Source organism: Penaeus japonicus, unplaced genomic scaffold (assembly GCF_977035675.1).
Source record: "Penaeus japonicus unplaced genomic scaffold, GWHDUDI00000001_assembly GWHDUDI00000003, whole genome shotgun sequence".
NCBI classification, from domain to species: Eukaryota; Metazoa; Arthropoda; class Malacostraca; order Decapoda; family Penaeidae; genus Penaeus; species Penaeus japonicus.
In genome coordinates this window covers 53,252,230-53,264,729 of record NW_028234405.1, presented here as the reverse complement: position 1 = coordinate 53,264,729, position 12,500 = coordinate 53,252,230, and the positions used below count along the sequence as shown (strand labels likewise).

The 12,500-nt window shown below is 32.5% G+C and overlaps 1 protein-coding gene across 6 annotated transcripts in view; it reads left to right on the top strand.

Annotated features, from left to right (window-relative positions):
• The window catches only part of LOC122264606 (uncharacterized), a 245,129-nt gene that overhangs the window by 1,198 nt on the left and 231,431 nt on the right, over positions 1-12,500 (top strand). Inside the window, exons 2-5 of one of the 6 annotated variants that reach the window (XM_086534128.1) lie at positions 676-738; positions 1,579-1,681; positions 3,088-3,186; positions 6,701-6,799. In XM_086534128.1, the coding sequence (XP_086390254.1) occupies positions 709-738; positions 1,579-1,681; positions 3,088-3,186; positions 6,701-6,799 (331 nt within the window). In that variant the 5' untranslated portion in view covers positions 676-708. Of the gene's footprint in view, positions 1-265; positions 739-1,578; positions 1,682-3,087; positions 3,187-6,700; positions 6,800-12,500 lie in introns of those variants that run through there. The other 5 variants (XM_086534160.1, XM_086534149.1, XM_086534123.1 and 2 more) reach the window with 5 other exon arrangements.

Genomic DNA, 12,500 nt, shown 5'->3' with positions numbered 1-12,500 from the left:
TTTGATTGCGTGTGTTTGTATGTGCAAGTATGTGTGTGTGCGTTTGTATATATGCATATGTATATATATATATATATATATATATATATATATATATATATATACATATATATATATAGATACATATATATATACATATATATTCATATATATATATATATATATATATATATATATATATATATATATATATTTATATATATATATAAATATATATATATATATATATATATCTGTGGGTGTGGTTTTGTGTATGTGTGTTTGAGTGTGTGTGTGTGTGTGTGTGTGTGGATGTCTGAGTGTGTCTATGACTATGTGCTCGCTTTTTGAGCATCCATATGTTTTGTTTCTTTCTTTCTTTCTTTTTTTTTACATCTTGTGACATTTGAACTCTGTTCCTAACTACCCTTTCTATAGTTGAAAATTATTACTAATACTGTGAAATAATCCGTTTTTTTCTGTAACAAACAAATCAAATATAAATACAACACAGAGAACAATAAGTCAATGAAATGAGTGAATGAGATATAAAAACACTGATATTAAAATTGCCTGGTGTGGATTGCAATATCTCAAATACTAATAATTCTCATTGTTACGACTGATTTTTTTTTCTTCATTCATTAGGATTCTTATCATTAATATTATTTTAAGTAAAGGTTTTGTCTTCCTCAGAGCTTGTTACCTCCAGCACCAACAGCCAACGGAATGACATCCCAGGCAAGCAATGCGGAACTTGTAAGTACACAGCCACAGGCAGACATACTGAGGGAGGGAAGGAGAGAGAGAGAGAGAGAGAGAGAGAGAGAGAGAGAGAGAGAGAGAGAGAGAGAGAGAGAGAGAGAGAGAGAGAGAGAGAGAGAGAGAGAGGAGGGGGGAGTAAAAAAGGTAAAAGGATAACAGATGAATATAAAGAAAGTGAGGAGAGAGAGACGACAGCGAAGAGAGGAAGGGGAAGAGGTAAGAGAGGTGGGAGGAGGAAAAGTAAACAGAGAAAAGACGAAGGGGAAGAGAGAGAAAGAAAAGAAGAGATAGAAATAAAGAGAAATATAGATGGAGAAGAAGGCAAGAGAGAGAGACTGAGTGGGGTTGAAAGTAGAAAGGCAGAGATAAATGGAAAATGAGGGACATGGAGTAAAAGGAGAAACTAGGATAAATAGACAGGGTGTAGGGAGAAGCATAGAGATGACAGGAAGAGAAAGGACTAGAATTTCATAGATGAAATGAGATAGATGGAGTTAAGAGATAGAGATAGGTAGAGAGAGATAGAGTTAGAAATAGAGTTAGAAATGGATAGAGAGAGATAGAAATTGGGGCCTCTACGCACTGTACATCAAAGCTACAACACTTACTGATATGATGATATGGTGTGTGAGAACACAATGAACTGAAATGTGCACAGACATTGACAAGGATTCCTGCTGAACAAAACGAGAACAAAACAACGTAGGAAAAAACAGGAAAGCGAAAAGATCTTGGGTATATTGGTGTTTTTTCCTGTTTTCCTTTGTTGTATAGGCATTAAGATACTCATCCATGTGGAAGTGGGAAGTCCTGACCATAGCCTTTCCCTTTCAGCTTGCTCTGGTGAAAGCAGGCGACGCCGAAGGGCTGCAGACCGCCTTCGGCTCCCTATCTACAGGCGCCCTCTCGACTTTCTTGGGTGACACGAATGTCTCTGGTATATATATATATATATATATATATATATATATATATATAATATATATATATATATTATATATGTTATATATATATATATATATATATTATATATATATATATATATATATATATGTATATATATATATATTATATATATAAATATATATATTATATTATATTAATATTTATATTTATATTTATTATATTATTATTATATATTATTATATATTATGTATTATTTATAAATTATTATATTAATATTTATATATTATTTATATTTATATTTATATTAATACATATATGAAATGTATGCACAACATGTATATGCATATATATATATATATATATATATATATATATATATATATATATATAATATTATATATATATATGTATATATATATATATATATATATATATATATATTTATTTATATTAATACATATATGAATATGTATGAACAAACATGTATATGCATATATATATATATATATATATATATATATAAATTACATATATATATATTATATATATATATATATATATATATATATATATATATATATATATATATATATATATATATATATGTATGTATATATATATATATATTTATACATATTTATGTATACATATATGTATATATATATATATATATACATGTATATATATATATGTATATATATGTATATATATGTATATATATATCTATCTATATCTATCTATCTATATATATATTTAACACACATATATATATATATATATATATATATATATATATATATATATATATATATATATATATATTATATATATATATATATATATAATATATATATATTATATACATATATATACACACATATATTATATATATATATTATATATATATTTATATATATATACATATTATATATATATATATATGTATATATATACATATATAGACATATATATGAGTATAGGTATTTGTAGATATATGTATATATATATATATATTATATAATATATATATCTTTACTTTATATTCATTTATAGGCCAACTTTGGAGTGAGAGACAAGTCCAGTGGGCCTAACACATCAGTGTGTGAGAAAGAGCAAGAGGTCAGCTTTGGAGTGAGAGGACAGTTCATAGCAATCTTCATACCATGACTGTTGCCATTGGTACCTGGGCTGACTGGCTCTTGGTTGTTGTGGAGGAAAGACACATTGGACAGACTGGGATTAATCGCAACAGGAGTGACGAAAGTAAAAGCAAATGCAATTGTGTGGTCCGGCAGGGATGGTTGCTTGGACTTTGCTGTTTTGGAGGCAGAGGATAACTTGTTTGAAGCCACAGTGCTATTTCCATTTCTTATAAGAATTATCATCATTATTATAATCATTAGTATAAGCATCATTATCATCATCTTTAACTTTCAGGTCGGGACCCATTACACGAGGCTGCTAGGGGAGGTCAAGAGGCAGTGGTCGAGACACTCCTCAATTTTGGTTCGCCAGTGAATGCCAAGGATCCATATAGTAAGGCAATTGGAAAGCTTTTGAAGCTACCAAGGGTCTAGAGTTTTCTTTTTTGAAACCTAATGGTATTAACGATGCCATTACCAATAGTTTTATCATCAGTAATATTACTTTTTTTTTTTTTTTTTTTTTTTTTTTTTTTTTACTATCTTTGCTATGTTGATTATCAGATTATTTGTGATTATTATCAAATTATTGTCATTCCTCTGATGATTCAGTCCTCATACGTGGAGCCAAATTGGTCGCCCAGTGTCCTTAGAGTAGGTCAATTGAGGGCAAGAGGTTCGGCTCAAGCCACGGAGGTGCCAATGCTCTTGGGTCTTGAGCAAATATATCAAGCCAGCAGATTCGGTGATCGCCTCAATCCTCCCATGCTTGGTTCGAAGTGGAAGAGAGAGAGTGTTGGGTATTCTAGAGGCAGCTGCCGAGTAATGCCTTTCCAAAGGACACGAAGATGATGCATTATTATTTAAATTATCTATCCAAGTCTCATCTTTATTCATTATCTTTATATCAATAATTTTCATTATCTTTCCCCTTCCTATTCTCTTTATCATTCTCACTAATATTTTTTTCATTCTCATTCCTAAGAATATTGAGTAGCCTTGTCACTCCTTTTTCTTCTCATTCTCATCATAAGTGTTGTTCCCAATCTCTTTCCACTCTGTGAATTGTTTTTCTTGTTCTAGTTCTATTCATCCTTGTAACCACTTTCCAAATTATTCTTATATCTTTCAGGAAATAATATCATTAGTATTTTCATTCCTTGTCTTATAATCCATTCTATCCTTTTCCTTTTCATTCTCATTATTGGCCTCATTTCGTCTTATATTTCATATTTTGCTAATACTTATTCTCATTATAATAATCACTTTATTTTTTGTAGCTCTCAATGTGATCACTTTTTTTATTCATATCATTAATATCATTTTCACTTTCCCTTCATGATATTTTGGATTCTCATTTTAAATCACTCACTATCACTATCACTGTCATATTAATATTCCTTTACATTGACATTATATGCATCATTTTGATCATTATCATTTACTTACACCCTCATTCCAAGTATCATTAACATTGTCATTATCATGTTAATTCGTGTCCACATGTATTTCCCTTCCATTTGTCATTATATCCTTCTATTATAAGTAATCTATTAATTCTCTAATAATAATTTTATAATAATTCTTACCTCTAGCTATGTGATAATATTCATTGCCATTCATTGTTGTTATTTTTATGAATTATTATTATCAACATCATTGATATCTTCATTATTATTTTCATTACTAATATTATTATTAATATTATTATGATCATTATCTCACGGTCATTCTCACTCACATTCACCTTTTCCTTGTCATTCTCACTCACATTCACCTTCCACTGCCATCCTCACTTACATTCACCTTCTCATTGTCATTCTCACTCACATTCACCTTCTCATTTTCAATCTCACTCACATTCACCTTCTCATTGTCGTTCTCACTCTCAATCACCATCTCATTGTCATTCTCATAGTCACTGTAACTCACATTTACCTTCTCATTGTCATTCTCACTCACATTCGAATTGTCATTCTCACTCACATTTACCTTCTCATTGTCATTCTCAATCACATTCACCTTCTCATTGTCATTCTCGCTAACATTCACCTTCTCATTGGCATTCTCACCCACATTCACTTTCTCATTATCACTCACTCACATTCACCTTCTCAGTGTCATTCTCACTCACATTCACCTTCTCATATCCATTCTCACTAACATTAACCTTCTCATTGTCATTCTCACTTACATTCACCTTCTCAATGTCATTGTCATTCACATTCACCTTCTCATTGTCATTCTAATTCACCTTCTCATTGTCATTCTCACTCGCATTCACCTTCTCATTGTCATTCTCATTCAAATTCACCTCATTGTCATTCTCACTCACATTCACCTTCTCATTGTCATTCTCATTCACATTCACCTTCTCATTGTCATTCTCATTCGCATTCACCTTCTTGTTGTCATTCTCACTCACATTCACCTTCTCATTGTCATTCTCACTCACATTCACCTTCTCATTGTCATTCTTACTCACATTCACCTTCTCATTGTCATTCTCACTCACATTCACCTTCTCATTGTCATTCTCACTCACATTCACCTTCTCATTGTCATTCTCACTCATTTACCTTCTCATTGTTATTCTAAATCATATTCAACTTCTCATTGTCATTCTCACTCACATTCACCTTCTCATTGTCATTGTCATTCACATTCACCTTCTCATTGTCATTCTCACTCGCATTCACCTTCTCGTTGTCATTCTCACTATTGTCGTTCTCACTCACAATCACCATCTCATTGTCATTCTCATTGTCACTGTAACTATCATTTCCCTTCTCATTGTCATTCTCACTGACATTCACATTGTCATTCTCACTCACATTTACCTTCTCATTGTCATTCTCAATCACATTCATCTTCTCATTGTCATTCTCACTCACATTCACCTTCTCATTGTCATTCTCACCCACTTTCACTTTCTCATTGTCACTCACTCACATTCACCTTCTCAGTGTCATTCTCATTCACATTCACGTTCTCATTTCCATTCTCACTCACATGCACCTTCTCATTGTCATTCACACTCACCTTCTCATTGTCATTCTAATTCACCTTCTCATTGTCATTCTCACTTGCATTCACCTTCTCATTGTCATTCTCACTCACATTCACCTCCTCTTTGTCATTCTCATTCGCATTCACCCTCTCATTGTCATTCTCACTCACATTCACCTTTTCATTGTCATTCTCACTGATTCACCTTCTCATTGTCATTCTCACTCATTTACCTTCTCATTGTCATTCTCACTCACATTCACCTTCTCATTGTCATTCTCACTCACATTCACCTTCTCATTGTCATTTTCATTTACTTTCACCTTCTCATTGTCATTCTCACTCACATTCACCTTCTCATTGTCATTTTCATGTACCTTCACCTTCTCATTGTCATTCTCACTCACATTTACCTTCTCATTGCCATTCTCACTCATATTCACCTTCTCATTGTCATTTTCACTCATATTCACCTTCTCATTGTCATTCTCACTCACATTCACCTTCTCATTGTCATTCTCACTCACATTCACATTCTCATTGTCATTCTCACTCACATTCACCTTACTTTCATTCTCATTGTCATTCTCACTCATATTTACTTTCTCATTGTCATTCTCACTCATATTCACCTTCTCATTGTCATTCTCACTCACCTTCACCTTCTCATTTTCATTCTCTATCACATTCACCTTCTCATGTTGATTCTCATTCACATTCACATTCTCATTGTCATTGTCATTCTCATTCACATTCACCTTCTCATGTTGATTCTAATTCATATTCTCATTCTAATTGTCATTCTCACTCACATTCACCTTCGCATTGTCATCCTCACTTCCCTTCTCACGCTCATTACTCACAAACAGACGTCTAACAGAAGCATCTTCCTCCCTCAGGTGGGACTCCCTTACACTGGGCTTCCGTGAACGGCCACAATGCTGTTGCAGAGACGCTCCTCGAGAAGGGCGGAGAAGTGAACGCCAAGACTAAGAAAGGTAAGGCGATTGGAAAGCGAGTGACTTCTTAAAGGCGCCAGAAGAATTTTGCTTTTGTTTCTTTTATCATCTTTATGTCTGTGGAAATTTATAATAATTATTATTTAGATCTAATAAGGATACATCTATCATCAGGTTTTCTTATTTCTTCATCATTCAATATTCTTTTTTATTTATCCAATCCTTATGTTTTAGTTGTTAATTTGAGTTATTTGTAAATGTTATATATTCATTATCATTTGTCATATGTATTTCAAGGTTATGATTATTATTATCATACAAATATTCATTATTATTATACATTCATATCTTATCATTTATTACAATTACATTTGTATTATTATTATTATTATTTCAAGAATTTTCTTTTCGTAATTGTCATTTTTCATCATTCATCTTTTGTCTTCCTCTTTTACTCTTTTCATTATTGATATAATTTTTATTTTTACTTCAATTTTTCTTAAATATGATTTTATACATATCATTGCTATGATTATTATTATTATTGTTATAGTTAGAATTATCACTATTTTGATTATTCATATTACTGCTATTTCTATTGAAATTATTATCATAGGTTATCCTTCCTCTTGTCATCATTGATAATTTTGCTGATGATCCTGTTGTTCTTGTTCTCGTACATGCTTTTGTTGTAGTTGTGATGTCTTTATCACTCATAGTACCAGTGTCGGTAAATCATGATGGTAATGACAATGAGGATAACACAATGGCTTCCTTGTTCTTCCTTCTTGCAAACACCCAAGTCTGCTCACAGCTTGCTTGCAACAAACATGGCTATGCAGGTGCTGTTAAGAGGAATGCACTACTTAGCATTCGTTTTACAAAATACCTCTTCTCGCAACTTAAGTTAGGTTTGCTAAGTACAAAGGTAACATATCCAAATGAAATATCAATAATATAAGTTCATACGAAAAAAAATATTACCTATTTAGTTTGATTATTATAATGATAATGATAATACTAATAAAAATAACCATAATAATGATGAAAATGATAAGAATAAGAATAACATTGATTATGATTATATAAAAACATTAAAGATAACGATAACAATCATTATTATTATTATCAATATTAATATCAAACTAGTTAGAATGACCATTATTATTTTTTAATAATTCTTATGACTGATATCATAATTTTTTTCATTATAAATATTATGTTAATGGTAATAGTAACTCCAACAACAATGATAGAACTATAATGAGATCCTTATTTTCATTATGGTTATTATTTTCCTTCATATCATTGCCATCAGAATATGCATTAAAATTATAAAGACCATAATCATTCTTAGAATCATGATGATTCTCATTCATGAATACTTTCCCATTTTCATTTCCACTCTCATTTTCTTCATCATTTTCCATCCCTTTCATTTCATTCTCTAGTCATTTCGTGCTTATTCATAAGCTTTTCTTTTAGTTTGTATTTATCATAAATATTTTAATTAGCATTATTATCATTAATATCATAATCATTATGATTATAATAATTGTTGCCATTCAAATTAGCATTGAAATTTTCATTCCTAACCTCAGTTCCCTTCTCATTTTGATTCTCATTAACATCATCACCACAGTTTTGTTTTTCATTTTTATCTTCGCAAGTCTCAGAACCATTCCAGTCATAACTTTCCTTCTCCTACTCTTTGTTACTCTATACTTTCTGTATAATCATCCTTCTCCTACTCTTTGTTACTATGTTTTCTGTATAATTCTCCTTCTACTCTTTGTCACTCCATACTTTCTGTATAATTCTCCTTCTCCTACTCTTTGTCACTCTATACTTTCTGTATAATTCTCCTTCTCCTACTCTTTCTCACTCTATACTTTCTGTATAATTCTCCTTCTCCTACTCTTTGTCACTCTATATTTTCTGTACAATTTTCCTTCTCCTACTCCTATTCTTTGTCACTTTACATTCTCTATATAATTCTTCTACTCTTTGTCACTTCATTTTCTGTATAATTCTCCTTCTCCCACACTTCATCATATTTATTTCTCTTCTCATTATCCCTCTCAGTTCTCTCTCTCCTTTTATGTATATATATATATATATATATATATATATATATATATATATATATATATATATATATATATATTTATGTATAAATATATATATATACATATAAATACATATATATATATATATATACATATATATATATATATTTATATATAGATATGCATATATATATATATATAGTATATATATATATATATATATATATATATATATATATATATATATAGATATATATATACATATATATGTATATATGTATATTTATGTATATAAGTATATATATGCATTAATAAGTATATATATATATATAATATGTATATATATATATATAATATATATATATATACATATATATATATATATATATATATTGTATTTATACATAATATATATATATATCTATATATATATATATATATATACATATATATATATATCTATATCTTTATATCTATATCTATATACATATATATATATATATATTATATATATATATATATATATATATATATATATATATATATATATATATTGTCGTCATTAATATTATTGTTATATTTCATCATCATATATATATCTTGATTTATATAATATATTCTTAAATATATATCATATTTTTATCATTATATTTACAACCTATATCATTACATTCACATCTCACTTATTTCTGAACAAATTTGAATAAAAATGAAAATAAGAAAATGAAACAAGTGTTTCATTAAAGAGCAACATTTAAACATTGACAAGTTCTACAGTCAAGTTTACCTTCAGGGCGGACAGCAATGCACTGGGCAGCTTGGAAGGGACACACGGCAGTGCTGGAAGTCCTTCGGGAGGGCGGGGCCAACGTGGACGCTGCAGATGATTATGGCAACACGCCCCTTCACAAAGCAGCTTCACAAGGGCATCTCCTCGCTATATTCATGTTGACGAAATTTGGGGCTTCCACGTACAAGAAGGATAATTGTGGAAGGACTCCGCAGGACTTGATGTCGAGATCTTTCTCCACAGAGAGCCATGGCATGGAACTTTTCCAAAGCGTGTCCATGGTAATAGATTGTATTGGTCAGACTGTGGTCCTTCCTCTGTCACCATTGGTTTTCAAAGTTGTGCATCATGGGCAGTGCCATGGTTGCTGAGTGGCACTGTTACTAAATCACAAAAGGATTCCAATTTTTTTTTTTTTTTTTTTTTATATAATGAGACATAACATGCTAATGCATTTTTCTATTGAATATTGATTACTTTCAGACACACGTGATGCAAGGGTGGGTTGCAACCGAGAAGGAAAGGATCAGATTGCAAAGAGAGATCCAAGTGCTGAAGGTGAGTTTTTTGTAGAGAAAATGAATAAAAAAATAGAAATAATTTTGATTTGATAATAATAAAAAGATAGAGAAAAATCAGTGAAATGACAGGAAATATAGCAATCAAAGAAAACCTTTCTAAAATCCATAACTAGGGGAGTAAATAGAATGAAATGCAAAGCAAAATGTGAGGGTTTTGGTGACGGCTAATCTTTTATAAGTATTTTATCTGCTTTATTCTTTTACGACTCCAATCTCCTTATCTTGTGGTTATCAGCTTTCCCTCTGACAATGTCAGGAAGGAGATGCTTGTCATCATGAGCGAAGCAATTATGAGCAACAGCATGAGCAGAGAGAGAGAGAGAGAGAGAGAGAGAGAGAGAGAGAGAGGGGGGGGGGTAATGTTAGAGAGAAAGTTCATTTCGTTTGTCTTTTTGAGTACTTAAGATACCTCTTCTATACTCATTCAGAAGCAGAGAGAGCGAGAGATCAGTGTGAAAAATAGCGAGACAGTGAATCTACAGAAGGAGACCAGAGACCTGAAGGAAGACCTGAGGAAGAAGGAAGAGGAGATTGTATTACTCAAGGTATGCACAGGAGAGAGCGAGGAAGAGGGACGAAATGACAGAGAGAAAGGAGGAGAGGAAAGGGACAGATATAGAACAATGGTTAAGAAAGAGGAGAGTTAGTGTGAGATAGCGTTGTGTTATTAGTAGCTTTTTGTCTGGAGAACCTGGAGCTTCCTGAATAAGTCCTTGTAGGTGTGAACCTCAACTATTCCAAACAAAGAGAGAAAAGGTTGCAGGATTTGTTTAAATGAAAATGCAACATGATGAGCAATTTTCTTTGCTTCCGAAATGCATTAGCTCCTTTTTAAAAGTGATTTTATTTGTCGAAATGAGATTACTGGTTGGTCGTGTGATTCCACTTGCTTTGCCTTTGATGCCTTGCTCTTCTCCTCAAACCTTTAGGACAGAGACATCCCTACAGTGTTGTCTTCTCTTACAGGAGGAGCAAGGAAAGTGAGGAAGATATTAATTCTTATGACTTATGATGCATTGCACTTAGGGTGATAATAATTCTGAGAATTAACTTCAGTGGTGATATTAATGCTTTTAACGTAAATGTAGTTGCACTGAGGATGATGTTAATGCTTTAGACAGAACTTCAAGAAAGGAAGGTTGGGAGAAAGATAAAGTGCGAGAGAAGGAATTAGAACAAAGGAGGAAAGGTTGAAGGAGAGGGAGACATACATTTTCACAGAGAGAGAGAGAGAGAAAGAGAAAGAGAGAGTGAATGGGAGGAAGAACAGGCATAGTGGAGACAGGAGGAGACCTCATGTCATGTCCCTGGCGCCTTTCGCACACAGGATCGTCTGGAAGAAGGAGCCAGGAAGATTCGGGAGCTGAGGGCGGAGGTGAGGGAGATGGAGGAGCAGCTGACGCAAGCCGAGGTAACCTTTCCTTTGGAAGTCAAGCGGAAGTACAAATACACAGGGATTGAAGTCACTCCTGCTAAAGGGAGATGCAAGATGTAGATGCAACATCAACAACAGTGAAGAGATTGATAGATTTGCATTCAGTGGAATCAGTTGCACAGTACATTAGGCTACATACGTGTATATGAAGTATATCTCGAATCTTATATGTATAATATGTTAGAACTAATTTAGATTTTATTTTGCAGGAGCAACACCTGGAGGAGGTGAGGAACTTGAGAAGAATGTTTCAACGCACGAGAGAGGAAGAGGTAGCCGAAGAAAGAAGGGAATTGAGTCAAATGTTAAGAAATCGGGAAGAGAAGATTGAGTCCCTGAAGGTAGGCCTAAAATGATGCACACAACACGTATGACCACTTACTGAAGTGCAAACCTATGTACAGTCAGACAGAAACAGACAGAAAGCATATTCCACCTTTGCCCACAGCGTGTCCCCTTCTACATGACAGTAGGAAGGTAGGGACAGAGGGAGGCATGGTGTTGGGGGGGGGGGGAGTGTTTGATTATGTGCCTGCTCAATGTATGCAACAACATATTCTCTCTCTCTCTCTCTCTCTTTCTCTCTCTCTCTTCTCTCTCTCTCTCTCTCTTTCTCTCTCTCTCTCTCTCTTTCTCTCTCTCTCTCTCTCTCTCTTTCTCTCTCTCTTTCTCTCTCTCTCTCTCTCTTTCTCTCTCTCTCTTTCTCTCTCTCTCTTCTCTCTCTCCCTCCCTCTCTCTTCCTCTCTCTCTCTCTCTCTCTCTCTCTCTCTCTCTCTCTCTCTTTCTCTCTCTCTCTTTCTCTCTCTCTCTTTCTCTCTCTCTCTCTCTCTCTCTCTCTCTCTCTCTCTCTCCTCTCTCTCTTTCT